Below are 27,830 nucleotides of genomic sequence, written 5' to 3'. Positions count from 1 at the left end.
GGAGAGTCGTTTTCTGCCGGAGCTGAGGTGGGAGGGCATTCTAGGCCAGAAGCCTGCTGTGTGATCTTTGGCAAGTCACTTGACTTCTCTGTGCCACAGTTCCATCATCTGCAAAATGAGGTTTCAGTACCTGTTTTCCGTCCTACTTACTTTGTGGGTCCCATGTGGGACCTGATTATCCTGTCTCTACCCCAGCGCTTAGTACAGTGCTTGGCAAATAGTAAACCCTTCACAAATTCTACCATTATTATTATAAAATGGATGGGGTCCTGAGGTACATTAAACACTTTGAGATAGAGAAGCAGCGTGGCTTAGTAGAAAAAACTCCGGGCTTGGGAGTCAGAGGTCGTGGGTTCTAATCCCAGATCCGTCACTTATCAGTTGTGTGACTCTGGGCAAGTCACTTCACTTCTCTGTGCCTCAGTTCCCTCATTTGTAAAATGGGGATTAAGTCTGTTAGCCCCACATGGGACAGCCTGATGACACTGTATCTACCCCAGCGCTTAGAACAGTGCTTGGCACATAGTAAGCACTTAACAAATACCATCATCATTATTTTTATCATATTGTGAGCCCAATATGCTACAGGAACTGTGTCATCCAGCAGACAAGTGATGGAGCTGGGATTAGAACCCATAACCTTCTGACTCCCAGGCCCGTGCTCTATCCACTACGCCAAGCTGCTTCCCTTTATAGAAAGATATGGAAAGATATTTTAGAAAGATGTCTTGGGCAGCAGAAGATAGTATAGACTTAGAGGCAGAGGCTCGAGACAGGGAGAACAGCAAGGAGGCTGATATAGTCATTTACCTGGGCCATTATAAGAGCCTGGACCAGGATGGTGTTTCTTTGGATGGAGGGGGAGGAAGGTGGGAAGGGGGAGAAAAAAAGCAAGAGGGGGGAAGGTGGGAAGGGGAGAAAAAAAGCAAGGAGGAGGAAGGGCATCGCTCCCTCCCTATTATCTGCTCTCTTCACCTGCTATTCTCCAGTTGACTTCCTCTTTTCCTCTCAATCTGACCTGCTAACTGTACTAGATTCCCGAGTCTGTCTTCACCTATCCATCCATCAATCAATTAATCAATTCATCCCCTTATTCGAGCTGTTCATCTGGCCTGAAAATCCCTCCCCTCCCAAATTCAAAAGAACAGTCACCCCCATGCTCAAAATCCTCCTAAAATCCCACATCCTCCTGAAAACCTTCCCTAAGTAATTCTCCATATTCTCCTCACCTTAACTCAATGTCATCCTTAGCATTACACATTTTATTTCTGCCCTCAGCAGTTATGAGCATATTTACATTTTTATTTATATTTTCAATTATTTCTCCTGCTACTTCATCTCGCAGCATAGCCTAGGAGATGGAGAACGGGCCTGGAAGTCAAGAAAGCCAGGGTTCTGATCCTGGCTCCTTCACTTGCCTGTCTTGTGACCTTAGACAAGTCACTTCACTTCTCCGTTACCTCATCTGTAAAATGGGGAATAAGACTGAGAGCCCTTTCTGGAACAGGAACCCGATTTGTTCATATCCATCCCAGCGCTTAGAACAGTGCCTGGTACATAGTAAGCACTTAACAAATGCCATAAGTAAGTAAGTAATTAATTAATTACAAGTCTCCCTGCACCTCAAAAAGCTTCAGTGGTGGCCATTCCTCTCCACACAAGCAGAAAATACTGATCAGAAGCTCTAAGGAACTCTGTCCGTTCTTGTCCTCCTCCTTACCCACTCGCTTCTCCCATTCCATCCCAGCTTGCACTCTTCAATCCCCTCAAGCTAAGCTACTCACTGTGCCCCATCTTTGTCTCTCTTGCTGTAGATCCTTTGTTTCTTTCCCTCTTCCTTACTGGAACTGCCTCTCCCTTCAAATCTCCCAGACCACAGCTTCCCCTCTCTGCAAAGACTCTTAAAATCTCACCTCCACTGGGTAGCCTTCCCCGACTAGTTCTCCTTCAGAGTTCATGCCCCTCCGACCGCCACCCTTAACTCTTCCGTTTCTATATCTCAGCGCCTATGTATATTCTCAACTTAGATTAGATAAATAAATATAAACGAACTCTCCCTGCTTACATCGTTCAATTCATTCCATGGTATTTACTGAGCGCTTACTGAGTGCAGAGCACTGCACTAAGCGCTTGAGCACTGTATTAAGCACCTATCAACTACCACAGCATTTTGTGAATAGCTTGGTCTGTCAGCCTCCTCCATTAGATTGTAATCTCTCTGTGGGCAGGGACCAGATCTCTGACTCAGTTGTATCTTTCCAAGCACTTAGTACTGGACTAGCAGTAATAGTATGGAAATAGTAGTTGTGCTAGAAGTCATAGATATGTTATCATTATTATTAATAGTAATAATAATGATAATAATAATCGTGTTATTTGTTAAGCACTTACTATGTGCCAGGCACAGTACTAAGCACTGGGCAGGTGGGGGAATACAAGCAAATAATAATAATGTTGGTATTTGTTAAGCGCTTACTATGTGCAGAGCACTGTTCTAAGCACTGGGGTAGATACAGGGTAATCAGGTTGTCCCACATGAGGCTCAAAGTTAATCCTCATTTTACAGATGAGGTAACTGAGGCACAGAGAAGTTAAGTGACTTGCCCACAGTCACACAGCTGACAAGTGGCAGAGCCTGGATTCAAACCCATGACCTCTGACTCCCGAGCCTGTGATCTTTCCACTGAGCCACACTACAAGAAAATCAGGTTGGACACAGTCCCTGTCCCACATGGGGCTCATAGTCTTAATCCCCATTTTACAGCTGAAGTAACTGAGGCCCAGAGAAGTGAAGTGAGTAGCCCAAAGTCACACAGCAGACAAGTGGCGGAGTCAGAATTAGAAACCATGACTTTCAGACTCCCAGGTCCATGCTCTATCCACTAGGCCATGCTGCTTCTCTATTATTAATTGAACACCCACTGGGAGCTTCACTGTTATCCGTTCATTCAGTCAGTTGTATTTACTGAGCACTTATTGCGTACAGAGTACTGTACTAAGCACTTGGGAAAGCACAATACAACAAAAAACAGTGACCTTCCCTGCCAACAGTGAGTTTACAGTCTAGAAGTGGGGGAGGTGGACATCAGGATAAGTAATTAAAATGACAGACATATCCATAAGTGCTGTGGTGCCACGATGGGGGAAGAGCAAAGGGAGGAAGTCAGGGCGACGCAGAAGGGAGTGGGAAATGAGGAAAAGCGGGGCTTAATCTGGGAAGGCCTCTTGGAGGAGATGGGCCTTCGATAAGGATTTGAAGAGGGGGAGAGTCATTGTCTGGCAGATTAGAGGAGGGAGGGCGTTCCAGGCCAGAGGCAGGACGTGGGCCAGGGGTCGGACGAGACAGGTGAGAACGAGGCACAGTGAGGAGGTTAGCGGCACCAGAGGAGCGAAGTTGTGTGCGCTTGGTTGTAGAAGGAGAGAAGTGAGGTGAGGTAGGAGGGGGCAAGGTGATTAAGAGTTTTAAAGCCAATGGTGAGGAGTTTTTGTTTGTTACTGAGATGGATGGGCAACCACTGTTATTTATTGAGCACCCACCAGGTGCAATGTACTGGAGTAGGGACCCAGGAAAGTAAAACAGAAGAAAAAGACATTTTCTCTACCCACAATGGGGAAAGCACTAGGCCCTGTTGCTTAATCACTGAATTTGTTTTATTTGGTTTTAGTGTGGCTCCGTCCCTCTGAGTGGTGGCTAAACTCAGCTCTAGCCTGTAAACTCGTTGCGGGCAAGGAATGTGTCTACCATCTCTGTTGTATTCAACTCTCCCAAGGGCTTAGTACAGTGCTCTGCACACAGTACGTGCTCAGTATATTCCACTGATTAACTGATGGATCGGTAGCAGGTTCAGCAGTAAGATGAGAGCAGACACTGAGATGTGGTGGGGGGAGGGGGGTGGTCCCCCAAAGCAGTGAGTGGGCAAACGTGGCCCTCCGTGAAGGCCACAAAGCAGAACCCACCAGATTCCTGTTTGCCCTGCTCTAGTTTTCCATCCGATGATGGTTGGTTGGTAGGGGGAACCATAAAATACCCTCTTGCCCGTGCTTGCAGTTTTACCATTCACACTTGCCAACATTATGGGATAAATGCAGCTCCGTCTCTACCTTCTACACCCGCTGGCTCCTAGCGCTAATCTCACTCTCGATCATTTCGGGCCTCCCGTCTTTAGAACAAACACTTTTCAACCCACGCCTGGGCGGAAGGATCTTGTCTTTTCCTTAATCTTCCCCGAGCCCCCACGTGTCAGCTCTTTCTTCTCTTTTACTTCGGGTCTTTCAAGTTTTTATTTAACCGCAACATTTGGAGAAAAAAAAATCTCCTCAAATCATCCAGAGTTGATTTAATTTGCTTGGCAAATGTCTTAGCAAGGCTTTTAGAGCTTTCTGCCATAGGGGCAGGTTCCAATCCAACAAAAGAAAATCCTCCTTCCTTCACACAGCCGGTGGGGAGCGGATGGGAATTTGTTCGCCATTGGAAGCCGTAAAGGTCGAACGCATCCGTCGGTAACAAGGAATTGGATGAAATCATCGCTGAGGGGTCCATCCCTGGTGACTAAAGAGAAGATTAGGGAGGGGTTCCCGGCTTTGCCACTTGTTGGCTGTGTGACCTTGGGCAAGTCACTTCACTTCTCTGGGTCTCAGGTCCCTCATCTGAAAAATGGGGAGTGCGACTGTGAGCCCCACTTGGAACAGGGAGTGTGATCAACCGATTTTCTTGTATCCACCCCAGAGCTTAGTACAGTGCCTGGCACATAGTAAACATTTAACAGATACCACCATCGTTATTATTATTCCATGATAATTATGGTATTTATTAAGTCCTTGCTAGTTGCCAAAGTACTTTGGTAAATGTTGAAGTAGATACAAATGTAGGACACAATCTCTGTTTCCCCCGGAACTCCAAATCTAAGAGGTGTTTTAATCTCAATTTGCAGATGAGAAAACTGAGGCAGAGAGCGATTAAGTGACTTGTCAGATAGCCCAGTAATTTAGTGGCAGAGCTGGGATTAGAACCCTTCTCCATCATCCTTGCACTTGAATTTGCACCCTTTATATACCTCTCCCTTACCCCCAGAGCATTTCTGTCCATATCCATTATTTATATTAATGTCTCTCTCCCCCTCTAGACTGTAAGCTTGTTGTGGGCAGGGAACGTGTCTACCAACCTTGTTATATTGTACTATCCCAAGGGTTTAGTTCAGTGCTCTACGTATAGTAAGCTCTCAATAAATGCTATTGATTGACTGCTTTCTGATCAGCTGGGAAAGCTTGGTTCCATCCCCCCTCTTCCACCTCCCCCGAATCCTCGCTCCCTGCCCCCCATCCTCGCATACACACACAAACCCACACAAAGATGTCAGGAACAGAATTGATTGAACCTGGGAAATTAGAAGCTGGTATTAGAACCAGTTCAAAGACTTCTAGCGCAGTAGAACTCAAAGCCTTGTTCTTATTGTGAAGTGGAGATTTCCTGTATGCTTTAAAAGTCATAATCTTGGTCCAAGTGGATGGATTTTATCCTGGCCATATGACAGGGGAACTTTTGTCTGCAGTGTCTCGATCCCCCTTTGGATTGTAAACTCGTTTCGGGAAGGGGTGGTGTTTTCTACTCTCACTGTACATCATCTTGTCTTTTGCCGTCAAGTTGACTCCGACCCATAGCGACGCCATGCACACATCTCTCCCGGAACGCCCCACCTCCATCTGCAATCGTTCTGGTAGTGGATCCATAGACTTTTCTTGGTAAAAATATGGAAGCGGTTTACCATTGCCTCCTTCCGCGCAAGCACCTTGAGTCTCCGTCCTCGACTCTCTCCCGTGCTGCTGCTGCCCAGCACTGGGGAGTCTTGACTTGTAGCAGATTACTTTCCACTCGCTAGCCACTGTCCAAGCTAGGAATGGAATGGACAGACCTCTGTTTGACTCTACCTCCTATAGCCGAGACGGGTAAAGTACTGGAAAATCTTCAGGTTGCCACGTGTTTATTACAGTGTTTTTTACACAACTACTGCTCAGAAAATGAGAAGCAGCGTTGGTTTAGTGGATACAGCATGGGCGCAGGAGTCAGAAGGACCTCGTTTCTAATCCCACCTCTGCCACATGACAAGTGTGACATTGGGCAAGTCACTTCACTTCTCTGTGCCTCAGTTACCTCATCTATAAAATGAGGATTAAGAGTGTGAGTCCCACGTGAGACAGAGAATGTGTCCAACCTGATTAACTTGTATCTACCCCAGTGCTTAGAACAGTGCTTGACACATAGGAAGCTCTTAACAAGTACCATAATAATTATTATTAATAATGATAATTCATTCACTCAATCACATGTAGCGAGCGCTTACTGTGTTCAGAACACTGTACTAAGTGCTCTACTCATGATAAATACAATCGGTTGATGGAGATCTTTATTTATTGTTTAGGCCATGGGTGTCTAGTGGAACTAGACGGACAAACGTATCAAGGATCGTTTCATGATAATAAAAAGCATGGAGAAGGGCGAATGATATTCAGGTAAGTTTGTTTGGTTTGTAGTCCTGAGACTTTCCTCTTTCTCAGTGGAACCCTCAAGTTTTCTGTTCAGGGAAGAAAATTATAATAGTAATAATAATTTTGGTATTTGTTAAGCGCTTACTATGTACTGAGCACTGTTCTAAGCGCTGGGGTAGACACAGGGGAATCAGGTTGTCCCACGTGGGGCTCACAGTCTTAATCCCCATTTTACAGATGAGGTAACTGAGGCCCCGAGAAGTTAAGTGACTTGCCCAAGGTCACACGGCTGACAAGAAGCGGAGCTGAGATTAGAACCCACAACCTCTGACTCCTAAGCCCTGGCTCTATCTGAGCCAAGCTGCTTTTTCCCTTTATCGATATTTATAATAATAATAATAATGTTATCTGTTAAGCACTTACTCTGTGCCAGGCACTGTCCTTAGCACTGGGATAAATATAAGATACTTAGGAGGGACACAGTTCATGTCCCACAAGGGGCTCACAGTTTTCACCCTGATTTCACAGATGAGGTAACTGAGGCCCAGAGAAGCGAAGTGACCTGTCCAAGTTCGCACAGATTACAAGTGGCAGATCTGGGATTAGAACTCATGGCCTTCTGACTCCCAGGCCCGGGCTCTATCCACTTGGCCACGCTGCCTCTCTGGCATTCCCCTCCCTTAAAGCCCTGCCGTCTGTCTCGACAAGTATTTCCCCCTCCATATGAGACTCTCTTCAACTTCAGACTTAGAAGTAGATAATAATTATGGTGCTTGTTAAGAACTTACTACCAATCAATCAATGGTATTTACTGAACGCTTACTACATGGGGGCACTATACTAAGCTCTTGGGAGAGTACACTACAACAGAATTAGCAGACACTCTCCCTGCCCATAACAAGCTTACTATGTGCCAAGCACTGTCCTAGATGCTGGGGTAGATACAAGATGACCACACTGGACACAGTCCCTGTCCCATATGGGATCCACAGTCTAACTAGGAGTAGCGGATCCATTTTTATGGCAAGAGATGTGTTCTAGGAAAATGGAATTCTTTGGCACATTTCATGATTGGTGCAACAGATTCCACTGTACCAGGGGCTCCTTTGTAAATTTGAACATTCAGTCTGATTTATTTTTATACCTTTGCTTTAATTATGGAAAACATTGTTAAGCGCTTACTATGTCAAGCACCGTTCTAAGCACTGGCTGAGATAGAAGTTGATCAGGCTGGACACAGTCCCTATCCCACTTGGGGTCTGTAGTCTAAGTATACTATATATACTTAGTATACTTTATAGTATTAAATCCTAATCCCCATTTTCCAGGTGAGGTAACTGAGTCACAGAGAAAAGTTAGGGGACTTGCCCAAGGTCACACAGCACACACGTGGCAAACCCTTATTTGGAATTTATAATGTCCACAAGATATTTAATCAGATAAAAGGGAACGTTTTGGGAGACATGTACTATACTCAGTTCAGAATCTTTTCTTCTTTTTCTGTCTCGCTCTTCCATCGCCATTCTCTTCTGCCTTAGGAAAGGACAAGCAGAACGTGGGGCTGGGAGATGGGTTTTGAGTCCCGTCTCTGCCCCTGTCCTGCTGCGTGACCTTGGGCAACTCACTTCACCTCTACATAGGAAAACACAGATGACAGATTATGAGCCTCGTGTGAGTCAAGGACTGTGTCTGATCTCAAAACATTGAATCTTCCCCTCGTGCTTAGTGCATAGTAAGCATTTAAATGCCATCACTATGGTTATTATTATTATTCTTGTTATTGTTAGCACCATCGTCCTTATTATGATTGTATATTTTTTAAAGTGCTTACTAGGTGTCATGCACTGTTCTAAGCGATGGGGAAGATACAAGTTCAACAGGTAGGACTCACAGTCCCTGGCCCACTTAGGGCCCACAGTCTAAGTAGGAGAGAGAATCCCTATTTTTCACAGTTGAGGAAAGTAAGGCACAGAGAAGGAAGGAAGATCACACACTAGGCAAGTGACAGCCGGGATTAGAACTCAGGTCCTTTGACTCTTTGGCCATGCTTTTCCCTCTAGGCCACGCTCCCTCTAGACTGTAAACTTGTGTGCAGGGATTGTGTCCGTTATATTAGCATATTGTACTATCCCAAGCACTTAGTCCTAGGCTCTGCACACAGTAAGCGCTCAATAAATGTGAATGACAGACTGACTGCTTCATCATCATTATGAAAGCAGCCCTGTTTCTCTGCATATTCTAGACTGTAAGCCCAGTGCGGGTAGGGATTGTCTCTATTGCCGAGTTGTACCTTCCAAGCACTTAGTACAGTGTTCTGCACATGGTGAGCGCTCAATAAATACGACTGAATGAAATCGTAGCCCTCCAAAACCCTGGGTTGGACTACCCTAGCCTACTCCACCTTCTTTCTCTCGAAACGAGGCGTGATGATGATTGGGATCGCTTGGGCTTGGAGCCTTTGGATGGATTCCCAGCACTGATTTTTCCACTTCTAGACTGTAAACTCCTTGTGGGCAGGAAACTTCTCTATTAATTCTGTTGTATTGTACTCTCCCAAGCACTTAAATATAGTGCTCTGCACATAGTAAACCCTTAATAGATACCATTGATTGACTGATGAATCGATGAATTGTTTGATTGATTGATTGGATCAGGGTGGTGTTCTCAGGAAGGGGAGGCTTTGTTCAGTTCCTGGCACATAGTAAGGGCTTAACAAATGCCGTTAAAAAAAAGAGGTGGGAGGATACATGCAGACATAAGGTGGATGGCTGGTGGGTGAAATTGGATGAACCAGCAGCAAAATCACTCCAAAAGTGATGTTCTGTTCATTCCAGGTGCAAGGAACAGAAAAAAGGTTTTAGGCAATCAATGGGTCGATCGATCAACGGTATTTCCTGAGGACTATGTGCAGAGCACCGTACTAAACTCTTGGGACAGTACAATACAATGGAACTGGTAGCCCTGAACCCTGCCCACAAGAAGCTTACAAACTAGAGAGAGAGGCAGACGTTAAAAGAAATTACAGATATGTACATAAGTATTGAAGGGCTGAGGGAGGGGTGAATAAAGAGTGCAAATCCAAGATCATGGGTGACACAGAAAGGAGGAATAGGGTGGGCAAGTGTTTAGTACAATACTCGGCACAAAGTAAGTACTCAGTAAATACAATCGAATGAATGAATGAATTAAGGCAGAGGGTAGAGGAGGAAGGTTAGAGAGAGGGTACAGTGACTAAACTGTAAGCTCGTTTCTTTGTTTTGGATTTTTTTTTTGTTCGTTAAACGATTACTACATACCGGAGAGAGTACTAAACTCTGGAGTAGATACAAGTTACTCAGGTTAGACATAGTCCATGTCCCATATGGCGTTCACAGTCTTAATCCTCATTTTACAGATGAGATAACTGAGGCCCAGAGAAGTTAAGTGGCTTGGCCAAAGTCAGGCAACAGCCAAGTGGCCACCTGCCCTGTGGCTTCCACCTCTTAAACCCTTCGGGTGGTTCCAGGTGATGAAGTGGGACCAGCAGTGAGTCTCTCAGCTCTTCTCTATCTCCCTCTCCTCTCTCCTACCTCCCCGTTTCCTCAATTAGCATTTCTGCCCCCATCACTCCACCCCCCCGATTCTAATGATAGTAATAATAATGGTATTTGTATAGCACTTACTATGTGTCAAGCACTATACTAAGCGCTGGAGTAGATACCAAGCTAATCAGGTTAGACGCAGCCCCTGCCCCCCATGGGACTCCACAGTCTTAATCCCCATTTTACAGTTGAGGGAACTGAGACACCGAGAAATGAAGTGACTTGCCCAAGGTCACACAGCAGGCAAGTGGCAGAGCCGGCATTAGAACCCAGGTCCTTCTGACTCCCAGGCCCGGGCTCTATACATTAGGCCACACTGCTTGAACATGCAGCCTGGAAAAAGGAGTTCGGCAGCACCGCCCCCCTGCCCCGAACCCTCCTGTCAACCAGAGCCGGGTTGCTCCGGGACCCCTCTCCTGCTCCCCCGACGGGGTGTCCAGGGCCTTTCCTCGGCCCCGGGGGCCTCTGGCAGTCAGGCGCTCGGCGAAGGTGGGATCGCATAAAGAACCATCTGTGCGCAGTCTATTTTTGCTTCCGTCTCTGGTGGAGAGAAACAACGAACGCCAGTCAGAGGGATCAATCGGAATCACTCACTGTCATCTGGTTTCCCACTCTGCGAGGAAAGTGCCAAAATGTTGTCAGCGGCCCTCTTGGTCTCGTCTCCGCTCTGATTCCATCCATCTGCAGGAGCCATTGGCTACCTTAAGCCCTCTTGGTCGGGGGCCAAACCCTGGGATTGCAGAATGGGCCATCCGGCCCCCTGCGACACCTTCCTCCCGGCCTCTCTTTCCTTCTAATGCTCATTTGATTCGGTGTCAGTGTCCCCAGTTAGACTGTAAGCTCATGGAAGGTAGGGTGGGGGATTTTTATTTCCACGGTACCTTCTAGGTGCTTAGTATCAGCCAAAAGTATTTACTAAGCACTGTATTAAGCCCTTGGGAGAGTAATAATAGTAATTGTGGTAACTGGCTCAATAAATACAATTGATTGATTAAGCTCTTATGTGCCAGGTACTGGACTAAGCACTGGGGTGGGTAGAAGCAAATTGGGTTGGATACAGTTAATTAATTATGGTATTTGTTAAGTGCGTACTATGTGCCAGACACTGTACTAAGTCCCGGGGCAGATACAAGCAAATTGGGTCGGACCCAATTCATCAATTGTGGTATTTGTTAAGTACTTACTATGTGCTAGACATTGTACTAAGAGCTGGGGTGGATACAAGCCAATCACGTTGGACAGTTCCTGTCCCACATGGGACTCACAGTCTTAATCCCCATTTTACAGATGAGGTAACTGAGGCAGAGAGAAGTGAAGTGACACAGAGAAGTAAAGTGATTTGCCCAAAGTCACACAGCAGAAAAGCAGCAGAGGCTTTATTAGAACCCAGGTCCTTCTGATTCCCGAGCCCGGGCTGTATCCACTAGGCCCCGCTTGGAAGCAAGACGAATAGGGCTGGGAGTCGGGTGACCTGGATTCTAATCTCAGCACTACCTCTTGCCTGTTTTGTGACCTTGGGTAAATCACTTAACTAATCTGTCCCTTAGTTTCTTCATCTGTAAAATGGGGATTAAGTACCTGCCCTCTCTCCCTCTTAAGCTGCAAGCCCCATATGGGGCAAGGACTGTGTTTGATCTGAGTATATTGCATCCACCTCCCACTGATTAATGTCTGTTTTCCCCCTGTAGACTGTAAGCTTATTTGGGGCAGTAAATGTGTCTGTCGACTCTGTCGTAGCGTACCCTCCCAAGTGCTCAGTACAGTGCACCGCACAGAGTAAGCGCTCACTAAGTACTTTGATCGACGATGACAGTGTGAGCAGGAAGAAGAGCAAAGATCTAGCAGGTCGTGGTAAGGATATAGCTGGGCAAAACAGGGGAATGAATAAATGCATAAATGAAAGTACAAGTAAATATATAAATGACTATTCAAAAGAATATAAATATACAGAGGTGCAGATGTACAAATATACAGATGACAACCAGAGTTCACCCACAGGTTATGAGTGGCTATTAATAATTCTGGTATTTATTAATGCTTTCTGTGTGCCAGGTGTTGTACGAAGAGCCGGGGTGGACGAAAGCAGATCGGGTTGGACACAGTCCCTGTCCCACGTGGGGCTCGCAGTCTCAATCCCCATTTTCCAGATGAGATCACTGAGGCCCAGAGAAGTGAAGTGACGTGCCCAAGGCCACACAGCAGACAAGGGGTGGAGTCAGGATTAGAACCCAGGTCCTTCTGCCCTCCAGGCCCGTGCTCTATCCACTACGCCACTATCACTGCTATTGCTGCTTCTCTGGTGTTCTCTGGACCCGGCTCTCGGCCCAAGGCTCTCTGACTGAAGCTCTCTGGACCGAGGCTCTCCGACCAAGGCCCTCTGGTCAGGGCTCGCCGCAGTAGGCATCACTCCCCTCCTCAAAAATCTCCAATGGCTGCCTGTCAACCTTCGTATGAAACAAAAACTCCTCAGTCTTGGCTTCCAAGCTGTCTATCCCCTGGCCCCCACCTACCTCACCTCCCTTCTCTCCTTCTCCAGCCCGCACGCTCCGCTCCTCTGCCGCCGCTCACCTCCTCACGTTCCCTCGTTCTCGCCTGTCCCACCGTCACCCCCTGGCCCGCGTCCCACCACTGTCCTGGAATGTCCTCCCTCCTCACCTCCGCCAAACTAACTCTCTTCCCCCTTTCAAATCCCTGCTCATAGCTCACCTCCTCCAGGAGGCCTTCCCAGACTGAGCCCCCCTTTTCCTCTGCTCCTCCTCCCCTCCCCATCACCCCAACTCCCTCCCTCTGCTCTACCCCCGCCTCCCCGCCCCACGGCACTTCTGTAGAGAAGCAGCGTGGCTCAGTGGAACGAGCACGGGCTTGGGAGTCGGAGGGGATGGGTTCGAATCCCAGCTCTGCCACTTGTCAGCTGTGTGACTGTGGGCAAGTCACTTCACTTCTCTGTGCCTCAGCTCCCTCATCTGTAAAATGGGGATTAAGACTGTGAGCCTCACGTGGGACGACCCGATTACCCTGTATCTACCCCAGCGCTTAGAATAGTGCTCTGCACATAGTAAGCGCTTAACAAATACCAACATTATTATTATATATGTACATATTTATTATTCATTATTCTATTTCATTAATGATGTGTATACATCTATAATTCTGTTTATTTATATTGATGCTACTGATGCCTGTCCACTTGTCTTGTTTTGTTGTCTGTCTCCCCTCTTCTAGACTGTGAGCCCATAGGGTAGGGATTGTCTCTGTTGCCGAATTGTACTTCCCAAGCGCTCAGTACAGTGCTCTGCACACAGTAAGCGTTCAATAAATACGATTGAATGAAGGAAGGAAAGGCTCTGATAGAGAGCGAAAGCAATTCTCTGTGTGTTTGGTTTAGAAACGGCGATCGTTACGAAGGAGACTGGGTCCTGGACCGGCGACAGGGGCACGGAGAGTGGTGCTCGGCTGACGGAACCGCTTACCAGGTACAGGCCCCGGTGGCCGCCCCGGCAGCAGCCCCCCCGCGGCCAGTGCCTCCGGGTGCCCCACTTTAGAAAAAGGGGCTCCCGGGCTGCTCTCTAAAGCGTAAGTGGTTGCTTCATCATCGTCGTCATCCTCCCCCTCCCCATCCTCCTCTTCATCATCAGTGCTTACTGAGCACCTCCAATGTCAGGAGCCCTGGACCCGTACCTCCCATGAGCAGAGCTCGGTCCGGGGTGTCTTCTAAGCTGCTTCCGGGAAGCAGCGAGGCTCAGTGGAAAGAGCCCGGGCTTGGGAGTCAGAGGTCATGGGTTTGAATCCCAGCTCCGCCACTTGTGAGCTGTGTAACTGTGGGCAAGTCACTTAACTTCTCTGGGCCTCAGTTACCTCATCTGTAAAATGAGGATGAAGACCGTAAGCCTCACATGGGACAAAAACCCAGAGCTTAGAACAGTGCTCTGCACATAGTAAGCACTTAACAAATACCAACATCATTATTATTATTCTAAGTGCAGTGCTCCGGCCTGGGGGCCTGCTGTGTGCAGAACTCGGTCTTGGGGGCCTCCTGTGCTCAGAGCTGATGCTAGGTGCTTCCCGTGTGCAGGGCCCAGTTCTGTGTTCCGGATGAACCTCTTCCACCCCCACTCTGTCCTACAGAGTCCCACAGAACCCCAGCGCATACCCCCCGGCCATTATACGACACGGAGAAGCGGCATGGCCTGATGGATTCGTTCATTCAATCGTATTTATTGAGCGCTTACTCTGTGCAGAGAGAGCCCAGGTCTGGGAGTTAGAAGGACCTGGATTCTAATCCAGGCTCTGCCACTTGTCTGCTGGGTGACTTTGGTAAGATCTCTTCACTTCTCTGGGCCTCAGTTACCTCATGTAGAAAATCGGGATTAAGACTGTGAGCCCCATGTGGGACGGACTGTGTCCAATTTAGTGAACTTGTGTCTACCCTAGTGCTCAAAACAGGGCTTGGCAGATAATTGCTCTCCCCCACTTCAAAGCCTTACTGAAGGCACATCTCCCCCCAAAAGCCTTCACGGACTAAGCCCTCTTCTCTTCTCCCACTCCCTTCTGTGCCGCTCTTACTTGCTCCCTCATTTATCCTTTCTCCCATCCCCACATCACATATGTATAGACCTGTCATTTATTTATTTTTTATGTTAATATCTGTCTCCCCATCTAGACTGTGAGCTCAATGTGGTCAAGGAATGTGTCTATTTGTTATTATATTGTACTCGCCCATGTGCTTAGTACAGTGCTTGACAAACAGTAAGCGCTCAATAAATACGATTCAATGAATGAATGAAGCGCTTAACAAGGACCATAATTATCATTATTTGTTAAGCACTTACTACATGCCAGGCACCGGGTACCCCAGCGCTTAGAACAGCGGCTGGCTCAAAGTAAGCACTTGACAAATACCACAATTATCATTATGATTATTGCTATTATTATTAGTATGACGGGAGGAATATTTCTCAGAGACGACGGCCCCGAGCGAAATCTGGAGGGCAGATTTGCCCCCCCCGTGGCTTCCACCGGAGCACATGGTCTGTCGAATCTTATTGGTCTGGGACCGTGAGAATGCCATTCATGCATTAACCCAGGAAATAAGAAGCGGCTCCCGCTGACTCCCTGTGGGTCAGCACGTCTGTCACACCCCATCTCCCAGAACGCCTTGCAGGGGCAAGGTACTTATTCTCCATCCTCCCTCCGCCCCCGCAGAACAAGCGGTCAGGGAAATGGCCCAACATTTGGCCAACCTGATTGCAGCTTGAAAAGTATACGTTCAATGCTTTGAGCCCTCCTGGGCAGTCTTAAGATTTCAGCAGTTGAGCTGCAGAGAAGCAGGGTGGCCAGAACTGGACATCAGGGGACCTGGGTTCTAATCCCGGCTCTGCCCCTTGCCTGCTGTGGGACCCGGAGCAAGCCACAACTTCGGCAGGCCTCAATTTCCTTATTTGTATAATGGGGATTCCATACCTCTTCTCCCTCCCCCTGAGACTGTGAGCCCCATGAGGGACGGTGACTGTCTCTGACCTATCCTGTCTCAACCCCTCTCCGCAGCTTAACCCTCTTTTCCCCCCATTTCCCTCTGCTCCTCCCCCTCTCCCTTCCCATCCCCTCAGCACTGTACTCGTCTGCTCAACTGTATATATTTACATTACCTTATTTATTTTGTTAATGAAATGTACATCGCCTCGATTCTATTTAGTTGTCATTGTTTTTACGAGATGTTCTTCCCCTCGACTCTATTTATTGCCATTGTTCTCGTCTGTCCGTCTCCCCCGATTAGACCTTAAGCCCGTCAAACGGCAGGGACCGTCTCTATCTGTTGCCGACTTGTTCATTCCAAACGCTTAGTACAGTGCTCTGCACATAGTAAGCGCTCAATAAATACTATTGAATGAATGAATGAACCCCCAGTGCTTAGCATGATGCGTGGTGCATAGTAAGGGTTTAACAAATACCATAATTAAATGGAAAGAATGAACTCAGTTGGATCACCCACAACTTAACCTCACCTGGCATTGAAGCAGCATGGCCTAGTGGAAAGATTTTAGGCCTGGGAGTCAGAGGACCTGGGTTCTAATCCCAGCTCTACAATTTACCTGCTGTGTGACTTTGGATAAGTCACTTGTCTGTGGTTGTAAGCGTGGAATGTGTCCATTGTATTGTACTCTCCCAAGCGCTTAATACATTGATTGCTCTACACACAGTAAGCGCTCAGTAAATACAACTGACTGACTGACTCAGATTCTTCATCAGCAAAACGGGGATTCAATATCTGTTCTCCCTCCAACTTAGACTGTGAGCCCCATGTGGGACCTGATCATCTTGTATCTTCCCCAATGCTTAGTGCAGTGCTTGACACGTACTAAGCGCTCAACAATTATTATCATTATCATTCCTGCTAAAAGCTATTCCAGGTGGTCGAGTCTGAGGAGTTAGGGAGCAATCTTAGTTGTGACTCCCTGAGCCCTGAGCAGGTCACAGGTTCGACATAGTTCATTGTGGGCAGGGAGCGTGAACACCAACTCTGCTGTGTTGTACTCTCCCAAGCGCTTACTATAGTGCTCTGCATACAATAAGCACTCAATAAATATGATTGTCTGATAATAAATAATAATGATAATTGTTAAACACTTACAATGTATCCAGCGCTGTTCTAAGCACTAGGGTAGATATGAGCAAATCAGGTTGGACATAGTTCCTGTCCCACAAGAGTCTCTCAGTCTTAATCCCCATTTTACAGATGAAGTAACTGAGCCATAGAGAATCAAGTGTCTTGCCCAAAGCCACGCAGCAGACGAGCAGTGGAGTTGGGATTAGAACCCAGGTCCTTCTGACTCCCAGGCCCGTGTTCTACCCCCCAGCCCATGCTGCTCCCTAATGGAACCAGGGCACATGACAGACATCACCCTTGTCGGTGGGATTTCAGGATGAGGCCCCCATGGGCTTGGGGTGGACCGGTTAACGGTTAAGACACAGTCAGCGATGGAATGCTGAATTAGTTCCACACGGTGAGCTCGCTGTGGGGCCGGGAAGGTAATAATAATAATAATGTTGGTATTTGTTAAGCACTTACTATGTGCAGCACTGGGGTAGATACTGGGTCATCAGGTTGTCCCATGTGAGGCTCACAGTTAATCCCTATTTTACAGATGAGGTAACTGAGGCACAGAGAAGTTAAGTGACTTTCCCACAGTCTCACAGCTGCCAAGTGGCAGAGCCAGGATTCTGGGTCTGTTCTGGTGGACTCTCCCAAGCGCTTAGTACAGTGATCTGCGCCCAGTAAGAGCTCAGTAAATACAATTGGATGGATGGATGGATGGATGGATGGATGGATGGATGGATGGATGGATGAATGGATGGGTGGAGAAGCAGCATGGCTCAGTGGAAAGAGCACGGGCTTTGGAGTCAGAGGTCATGAGTTCGAATCCCGGCTCTGCCACTTGTCAGCTGTGTGGCTGTGGGCAAGTCACTTCACTTCTCGGTGCCTCAGTTACCTCATCTGTAAAATGGGGATTAACTGTGAGCCTCACGTGGGACAACCTGATTCCCCTGTGTCTACCCCAGCGCTTAGAACAGTGCTCTGCACATAGTAAGCGCTTAACAAATACAAATACCAACATTATTCTTATGGATGGATGGATAGATGGAGGGATGGATGAAAGCTGGAGAAAGCTGGGCCCAGGTGGGACGCAGTGTTTGCGAAAAATGAGCCGCGGTGGCAGCGTTTAGTTTCCACTGGGTGGCAGTCAAACACCTACTTTGAGGGGTATCCCAAAGCCCCCCACCCCCCCAAATTTATCCTTATATAAGAGGCTAGTCTCTCCCTTTGCAGTTCTAAATCTTTAGAACTCGATTCGGAATGCACAATTAAAAATGTTCCAACGTAGGGAAATACTTTGCACAGTTAAAATGTCAAGCCACTGCACTGGCCAGTAATGCCTCCCTGATTTATTTAAACATCAAAATGGAGACTCAGCGATTTATGACATAAGCCCCCATAAAAGCATGTTATCGCCACGCTCGTCCGAGAGATACGGTTTTGAAGAGAATGTACTCCAGAGTACTAAAAACAGTGAAATCCACTGACCGGAAATCAAGCCCTGATTAATGGAGGTGGTCGCGGTTATACGGGATCATAGAAATGCCTGCGGTGCGGTCGGTATAAATTCAGAGTTAGTCAACAGACACCCCCTACCCCGCCCCGGCTCGCTCCTCTTAAGAGAAACGTCTGCAGGGAGGGAAAGAGTTGCTGCCCTTTGCAGATCTCAATCCCATTTCTTCAGTCCGTGTGGCCTAGTGGAAAGAGCAGGGGCCTGGGAGGCAGAGGACCTGAGTTCTAATCCCAGCTCTGCCACTTGTCCGCTGTATGGCCTTGGGCAAGAAACTTCACTTCTCTGTCCCTCGGTTTCCTCATCTGTAAAATGGGGATGAAGACTGTGAGCCCCACGTGGCACAGGGATTGGGTCCAACCTGATTATCTATTATCTACCCTGGCTGTTAGTATAGTGCTTGACACTTTGTAAGTGCTTAACAAATACAACAAATATTATTATTATTATTAATAAAACTAATAATTATAATCTATGGTACTTAACTGAGTACTGGTAGACCAGATCCCTGCCTGCAAAGAGTTTTTAGCTTAGAGGGGGAGATAGACATTAAAGTAAATTACAGATGAATATGTGTACAAGCGCTGTGGGGATAGAGTGAGAATTTCATTCATCCATTAATTTGTATTTATTAAGCACTTACTGTGTGCAGAGCACTGTACTAAGTTCTTGGGAAAGTACTTTACAAAAATAAACAGCGGCATTCCCCACCCACAACGAGCTCACAGTCTAGAGGGGGGAGACAGGCATCAATACAGATAAATACAAATATACATATACACATAAGTACTGTAGGGCTGGGAGGTGGAGGAAGAGCAAAAGGAGCAAGTCAGGGTGATGCAGAAGGGAGTGGGAGAGGAGGAAAAGTGAGGCTTAGTCTGGGAAGGCCTCTGGGAGGAGACGTGCCTTGAATAAATCTTTGAAGATGGGGAGAGTAACGGTCGGATTTGAGGAGGGAGGGCGTTCCAGGCCAGAGGCAGGATGTGGGCCAGGGGTCGGTGGCGAGACAGGTGAGATGGAGGCACAGGGAGAAGGTTAGATCCCAGAGGAGCGAAGCTTGTGGGTTGGGTTGTAGAAGGAGAGAAGCGAGGTGAGGTAGGAGAGGGCATGGTGATGGAGAGCTTTAAAACCACTGGTGAGGAGTTTTTCTCCGATACAGAGGTGGATAGACAACCACTGGAGATTTTTGAAAAGCAGGAGGACATGTCCTGAGCGTTTTGGTGGAAAAATGATCCAGGCAGAAGACTGAAGTGTGGACTGGAGTATGGAGAGACAGGAACTTGGGAGGTCAGCAGGGAGGGTGATGCCGTCATCTAGGCGGGATAGGATGAGCGATTCAATTAATGTGATAGCAGTTTGGATGGTGAGGAAAGGGTGGATTTTAGCGATCTTGTGAAGGTGGGACCGGCAGGATTTGTTGACGGATTGAATATGTGAGCTGAAGGAAAGAGAGGAGTCAAGGATAACGCCAAGGTTATGGGCTTGTGAGACAGGAAGGATGGTGCTTAAGGGATACAGACCCAAGTGCGTTAGGCATTGCGGAAGGGAGGGAAGGAGAAGCAGCTAGTGGATACAGCACAGACCTGGGAGTCAGAAGGACCTGGGTTCTAATCCCAGCTCTGGCATGTGTCTGCTGTGTGACCTTGGGCAAATCACTTCACTTCAACTACAAATTGGGGATTAAGACTATGAGTCCCCATGTAGGACACAGACTATGTCCAATCTGATTAGTTCGTATCTGCCCCAGTGCTTAGTGCAGTGACTGGCACATAGGAGGCACCTAACAAATGCTGCAAGAAAAAAAAAGTGGGAAAGCTCTGTCTTGGAAGGCCTCTTGGAGGAGATATGATTTTTTGGAGGTCTTTGAAGAGAGGGAGAGTGGTGGTCTGCTGGATATGTAGGGGGACGGAGTTCCAGACCAGAGGGAGGTTGTGGGCAAGGAGTTGGCAGCGAGACAGATAAGATTGAAGTGCGGGGAACAGGTTGGCATTAGGGGAGCAGAGTGCGCGCGTAGGGTTGTAGCAGGAGATCAGCGAGGTTAAGGAGGAGTTGGAAGATCTGGTCGAGTGCCTTGACTTCCTAAATGTCTCATCTTGCCAGCCAGCCGTACAAAGGAATGGTAATTCAAGGCTCTCCATCACCTTGCCCCTTCCTACCTCTCCTCCCTTCTCTCTTTCTACCGCCCACCCCGCACGCTCCACTCCTCTGCCGCCCGCCTCCTCACCGTCCCTCAGTCTCGCCTATCCCGCCGTCGACCCCTGGGTCACGTCCTCCCGCGGTCCTGGAACGCCCTCCCTCCTCACCTCCGCCAAACCGATTCTCTTTCCCTCTTCAAAACCCTACTTAAAAATCACCTCCTCCAAGAGGCGTTCCCAGACTGAGCTCCTCGTCCCCCTCTACTCCCTCTGCCATCCCCCCTTTACCTCTCCACAGCTAAAGCCTCATTTTCCCCTTTTCCCTCTGCTCCTCCACCTCTCCCTTCCCATCCCCACAGTGCTGTACTTGTCCGCTCAACTGTATATATTTTCGTTACCCTATTTATTTTGTTAATGAATTGTACATCGCCTTGATTCTATTTAGTTGCCATTGTTTTTACGAGATGTTCTTCCCCTTGACGCTGTTTAGTGCCATCGTTCTTGTCTGTCCGTCTCCCCCGATTAGACTGTAAGCCCGTCAAACGGCAGGGACCGTCTCTATCTGTTGCCGACTTGTTCATCCCAAGCGCTTAGTACAGTGCTCTGCACATAGTAAGCGCTCAATAAATACTATTGAAGAATGATGACCATTTACATAGATTTTATCTAGTTTGGAATTATTGGCACTTTCCCTCCCAAACCGTAGCCCATTGTCTGAAACCATGTGGCTGAGAAGATGGGAGAAAGGTGTTTGGTTTGTTTTATGGAATTTGCGAAATGCTTACTATGTGCCAGGCACTGTTCTAAAGCTCTGGGGTGGATACAAGTGAGTCGGGTTGGACACAGTCTCTGTGCCGCATGGGACTTACAGTGTAAATAGGAGGGAGAAGAGGAGCTGGGTTCATCAGAAGCGAGGCTGGTCACCCATCACTGTGCCCGCCTCTAACTGCTTGCATATTGCCTCCTCCTTTGCCCAGGCACTTCCTCCTCCTCCTTTTCTTCCTCCTCCTCCTCCTTCTTTTCTTCCTCCTCCTCCTCCTCCTTGCTGACAGGGCTCTCTCCCTGAGCCAACTTAGCAGAGAGCGATTCATCCAGATTTCATTTCCAAATCTTCCCTGACCCCCTCACTGGAGTCAGGCCCTCCAACATAGACTTTTAAAATAAAAATAATAATAATAATAATAATGATAGTATTTGTTAAGCGTTTACTATGTGTCAAACACTGTTCTAAACGCTGGGGGAGATACAAGGTTATCAGGTTGTCCTACGTGGGGCTCACAATCTTAATCCCCATTTACAGATGAGTTAGCTGAAGCACAGAGAAGTGAAGTGGCTTGCCCAAGGTCACAGAGCAGACAAGTGGTGGAGCTGGGATTAGAACCCACGTCCTCTCACTCCCAAACCCATGTTCTTTCCAATAAGCCATGAGCTAATTTTTTCTTCTAAGTCCATCTACAAATGTTTCCATGATTTCTATCATTCAAGGTTGCTGTGGCAATAGCAACCTGAGCATGGCATGAGTAGACTGGAGAGTAATAATAACAATAATAATAATAATGATAACGACATCTGTAGACTGGAGAGTGATCAATAATAAAAATAATTACTGTATTTATTAAGTGCTTCCTATGTGCCAGGCACAATTCTAAGCACTGAGATGGATTCAAGCAAATCGGGGTTGGATGAATGGATTCAAGCAAATCGGGGTTGGATGAAGACCCTGTCCCAAGTGGGGCTCAATCCACATTTTCAGATGAAGTAATTGAGGCCTTTAGAAATGAAGTGACTTGCCCAAGGTCACACAGCAGATAAACTGCAGAGCTGGGATGAGAACCCATGATCTTCTGACTCCCAGGCCAATGCTCTATCCACTAGGCCAGGTTGCTTCTCACTGTAGAATGAGGAGCAAAGCCTAGCGGATGGGGCCTGGGAGTCAGAAGGACCTGGGTTTTAATCCAGTCTCTGCCACTTGTCTGCTGTGTGATGACCTTGGGTAATTCTCCTAACTGCTCTGGGCCTCTGGTCCCTCATCTGTAAAATGGGGATTAAAACTGTGAGCCCCATGTGGGACAGGGATTGCGTCCACCCTAATTTGCTTGTATCCACCCCAGCACTTAGTTGAGTGCCTGGCACATAGTAAACCCTTAGCAAATACCACAATTATTATGAGGCAAGCCGGCTGCAGTAACTGCCAACTCCACAGTGAGCGACCGAATCTCCAGTCCAGCACAGAAAGGCTGGGCACCACAACTGGGATGGCTAGTCCTGGGAAAGTACACTTCCTTTTCCTTGGAATGCCCCATGGATGATGCCAGCCAGCCAGTCAGTCAGCCAGTCAATCATATTTATTGAGCAAAGCACTGAACTAAGCACTTGGGAGAGTAAAATGCAACAAAAAATAGACACATTCCCTGACCACGATGAGCTTACAGTTTAGAGGGAGGGACAAACATTAATATAAATAAATAAATGACAGACAGATATGTGCATAAGTGCTGTGGGGCAGAAAAGGGGGATGAATAAAGGGAGCAAATCAGGGCGACACAGAAGGGAGTGGGAGAAGAGGAAAGGGGAACTTAGGGAAGGCCTCTTGGAGGAGATGTGCCTTCAATAAGGCTCTGAGGAGGGGTGGGGGTGAAATTGTCTGTCGGATATGAAGAGGGAGGGCATTCCTGGGCAGAGACAGGGTGTGGGTGAGAGGGCAGCGGAGAGATAGACAAGATCAAGGTAGAGTGAGAAGGATGCCGTTAGAGGAGCCAAGTGTGTGGGCTGGGTTGTAGTAAGAGAGCAGTGAGGTTAAGTAGAGGGGGTAAGGTGATCAAATGCTTTAAAACCACTTTAAAGTCTACATAGCGCTGTAATAAGCGCTTGGGAGAGTATAAAAGTAGAGTTGGAAGAAACGTTCCCTGCCCACAAGGAGCCTCCGGTCAAGAGGAGAAGGCAGACATTAAAATAAATTACAGATATGCAGGGAATGTGTCTTCCAACTCCGTTGTACTCTCCAAAAGCGCTTAGTACAGTGCTTTGCACACAGTAAGAGCTCAATAAATACAATCAATCGCAAAGTGCCGTGGGGCTGAAGGGGGTTGGAAATCGAGGGCTTAAAAGGTACAGATCCAAGCGCACACGTGAGACAGATGGGAGAGGAGTGATGCTATTCAATCAATGGTATTTATTGAGCCCTTACTGGGTGCAGAGCCCTGTACTAAGCACCTGGGAGAGGATAAGGCAACAGAGTTGGCAGACACCAACTCTGCCCTTGAGCTCACAATCTAGTGAGTGGTTAGTCTCAGGGATCCACAACCACTTTAAAAACAGGGTTCCAGAGGGCTAATGATTCATTATTGGTGTTTATTAGGTGCCCACCAAGTGCCTGGCACAGAACTTGGGAAAGTACATCTTTTCCTCCCTGGTCTGGGTGCAAGAGCAGATAATGAGCCTCCAAAGGTCTTGGTAAGTCTTAAAAAATCCCTTCCAATAGATCTGATTCTATATTGCAATTGGATCTTGATTTTGATGTGGTTTGGGGAATGCCTTAATAATAACAGTAATAATAATTATGGTACTTGTTTAGCTCTTATCATGTGTCAAGCACTGTTGTAAGCACTGGGGTAGATAGAAGTTAAAGAGCTTGGAGGCAGTCCCTGCCCCACACGGGACTCACTCTTAAAATTCTGTCACAGTGTCGACTTTTCAGTTCCCTGGGCAGGTAATGATGGAATTGGTCCCTGAAACCAGACTTCTGGGATGAGGTGGGAATGGCAGCCGACTGCCCCGCTTCCCAGCCCCCAACCCGGGGAGGAGACGGTAGTAGAATTCAGAGGAGTAATAGTAATGATATTTATTGGACACCAAGAAGGTATATCACTCTATACTAACCACTTGGGATCAATAGACAGAAGTGCAAGAAATATTTCCTTCCCTGAAGGTGTCCAGATGCTAATGGCGGGGAGGAGAACACTCAACCTCGAGCAAACTTGTGGCCGACAACTTGGAAACTGGGAAGCGAGATGGGGCAGGAACATTTTCCTCTCAGCTTGAGATTGCTTCTATGCAGTCGGCCGCAAACTATTTGGGGTCCCGAAAGGGTAGTGAGAACTCACAGCCCACAAGTCTCCATAAGCAGTGAGAGAGCTCACAGCACAATAACCCTCCACGAGAGAAGCAGCATGGCGTAGTGGATAGAGCACGGGCCTGGGAGTCAGAAGGCCATGGGTTCTAATCCCCGCTCTGCCATTCGTCTGGCGTGAGACCTTCGGCAAGTCACTTCACTTCTCTGGGCCGCAGTGACCTCATCTATAAAATGGGCATTGAGACCGTGAGCCCCATGGGGGACGGGGACTATGTCCAACCTGATTACCTTGTATCTGTAACGGTTCTTGGCACATAGTAAGCGCTTAACAAGTACCATAATTATTATTATTATGAGAAGTGAGAGAGCTCACAGCACATTAACCTTCATGTGAGCTTGCAGAACATCAACCCTCCATGAATAGTGACCGCTCACAATCAATCAGTCTTATTTATTGAATGCTTGCTGGATGAGGAGCTCGGAGAGTACAATATAACAGAGTTATAACAGATACTCTCCCTGCCCACAACAAGTTTACAGTCTAGAGGGGAAGACAGACATCAATATAAATAAATGAATAACTTACCGATGTGTGCTTAAGTATGATGGGTCTGAGGAAGGGGTGAATAAAGGGGGTAAATCTTAGTGCAAGGGTGATGCAGAAGCGAGCGGGAGAAGAGGAATTGAAGGCTTAGTCAGAGAAGGCCTCCTCATCCATGTGAGTGAGAAAGCTTACAACACACAAATCCAGCTGGAGGAAATGAAAACTTCCAGGAATTTAGGAAGAAAAAATGGGTATCGACCTGAGAGGCAGAGACACCTGAAACCAAGAGAAGTAGTTTGGGGTAGGGGATTGAGCATGGACCTGGGAGTCCGAAGCACCTGGGGTCTAATCCCGGCTCCACCTTTTCTCTGCTGCATGACCTTAGGCAAGTCACTTCACTTCTCTGTGCCTCAGTTACCTCCTCTGTACAATGGAGGTAAAGACTGCGAGCCCCATGTGGGAGGTGAACTGCGTCCAAACTGATTAGCTTGCATCCACCCCAGTGCTTAGTACGGTGCCTGGAACATAGTAAGTCCTTAACAGATACCTTTAAAAAAAAATGTTACTTCTTAGCGTGTTTTGTGCCAGACAGCCCAGTTTCCAGCTGGTCTGCCCCCTTCCAGCTACCTCAGTCAGTCAATTGTATTTACTGAGTGTTCAGGGTATATAGAGCTCTGTACTAAGCACCTGGGAGAGTACAATACAACACCTCAGCCCTTCTTTTCTTTTTTGGCACCACACTTCCCCACATCCCACCTTCCACCTCCCAATTCCAGAACTCTGATGCGGTGCCGGGGTTCAGACGGACCTGGGAGAGGAACCCAAAGTGTCTGGAGGAAGTGCTGGGTTTGCGATTCCCCTTGGAGAAACTCTATAGGATGACGAAAAATCAGAGAACCCAGGGGTGCCCTACAATGCAGGCAGCTTGAAATGTTTTCCCCAAAACGTAACCTCTTGTAAATTAGTAACTGTTCCAGCACCTATCAATCAATCAATAATTTTATTAGGCTGTGAGCCTCTTCTTAGACTATGAACCCCTTACAGGGGCAGGACCGATAAGAGTACATCTACCTCAGAGCTTAGAAAAAAAATGGCATTTGTTAAGTGCTTACTATGTGCCAGGCACTGTGCTAAGCACAGTATATACAAGCAAATTGAGTTGAACACAGTCCCTGTCCCTCACAGGGCCCACAGTCTTCATCCCCCTTTTACAGATGAGGTAACTGAGGCACAGAGAAGTGAAGTGACTTGCCCGAGATCACACAGCAGACAAGTGGCAGAGCTGGGATTAGAACCCATGACCTCCTGACTCTTGGGCCCGTGCTCTATCCGCTACACCATGCTGCTACTCAGAACAGTGCTAAATACATCGTAAGTGCTTAACAAATATCATAACTACCACAATATAATATCATATAATCCCGCCTCTGCCACTTGTCAGCTGTGTGACTGTGGGCAAGTCACTTCACTTCTCTGTGCCTCAGTGACCTCATCTGTCAAATGGGGATTAACTGTGAGCCTCACGAGGGACAACCTGATCACCCTGTATCTCTCCCAGTGCTTAGAACAGTGCTCTGCACATGATAAGCGCTTAACAGATGCCAACATTATTATAACTAGTCATTTTTATTATCAGTAGCATTTGTTTATTGACTTGGTTGTGCAGAGCACTGAACTAAGCACTTGGGAGAGTACGATGGAATAAGTAGAATTACTTAGACTGTGAGCCTCATGAGGGCCAGGGACTCTGTCCCACCTGATTAACTTGTATCTACGTCAGTACTTAGAACAATGCCGGACCTATAGTAAGTGCTTAACAAATACCACAACTATTCATTTTTATTTTCAGTAGCATTTGTTGAGGGTCTGCGATGTGCGAAGCACTGAACTAAGCACTTGGGGGAATGAAATAGAATTAGTAGTCTACTGTGTGCAGAGCACTGAACTCCCTTAGGGGAGAGTACAATAGGATTAGTAAAATTACTTAGACTCTAAGCCTCATCTGGGTCAGGCACTCTGACCGATCCGATTAATTTGTATCTACACCAATGATTATTATAACAGCTACTCATAGAAAGGGCTTAAATACCATAGAAAAATTAGTGGTCTAGTGTTTGCAGAGCATTGAACTAAATGCTTGGGAGAGTGGGCATGTCACTCCCCTTCTTAAACACCTCCAGGGGTTGCCTATCGACGACCGCACGAAACAAAAACTTCTCATTCTAGGCTTCAAGGCTCTCCATCACCTTGCCCCCTCCTACCTCTCCTCTCTTCTCTCTTTCCACTGCCCACCCCGCACGCTCCGCTCCTCTGCCGCCCACCTCCTCACCGTCCCCCCTTCTCGCCTATCCCGCCGTCGACCCCTGGTCCACGTCCTCCCGCGGTCCTGGAACGCCCTCCCTCCTCACCTCCACCAAACTAATTCTCTTCCCCTCTTCAAAGCCCTACTGAGAGCTCACCTCCTCCAAGAGATCTGGCAAGCTTCCCCTTTTCCCTCTGCTCCCTCTGCTCCCCCTCTGCCTCCCTTCACCTCCCCTCAGCTAAGCCCTCTTTTCCCCCCTTTCCCTCTGCTCCTCCCCCTCTCCCTTTCCCTCCCCTCAGCACTGTGCTCGACTGCTCAATTGTATATATTTTCATTACCCTATTTATTTTGTTAATAAGATATACATCACCTTGATTCTATTTATTGCTATTGTTCTTGTCTGTCCGTCTCCCCCGATTAGACTGTAAGCCCTTCAGTGGGCAGGGACTGTCTCTATCTGTTGCCGATTCATACATTCCAAGCACTTAGTACAGTGCTCTGCACATAGTAAGCGCTCAATAGATACTATTGAATGAATGAATGGGAGTACGATAGAATTAGTATACTTGACCCTTTACCTCAAGGAACTTACAATCTAGAGGTGGAGGTGG

General features: G+C 47.4%; 1 protein-coding gene across 1 annotated transcript in view; it reads left to right on the top strand.

Moving 5' to 3' along the window:
* Nucleotides 1-27,830, top strand: part of MORN1 (MORN repeat containing 1) — a 239,097-nt gene that overhangs the window by 16,993 nt on the left and 194,274 nt on the right. The window contains exons 5-6 of the mRNA XM_029064471.2: nt 6,417-6,507; nt 13,450-13,537. Of these exons, the coding sequence (XP_028920304.1) occupies nt 6,417-6,507; nt 13,450-13,537 (179 nt within the window). The remainder of the gene's footprint in view (nt 1-6,416; nt 6,508-13,449; nt 13,538-27,830) is intronic.

Source organism: Ornithorhynchus anatinus, chromosome 5 (genome assembly GCF_004115215.2).
Source record: "Ornithorhynchus anatinus isolate Pmale09 chromosome 5, mOrnAna1.pri.v4, whole genome shotgun sequence".
NCBI classification, from domain to species: domain Eukaryota; kingdom Metazoa; phylum Chordata; class Mammalia; order Monotremata; family Ornithorhynchidae; genus Ornithorhynchus; species Ornithorhynchus anatinus.
This window is presented reverse-complemented; position numbering and strand designations above follow the sequence as displayed.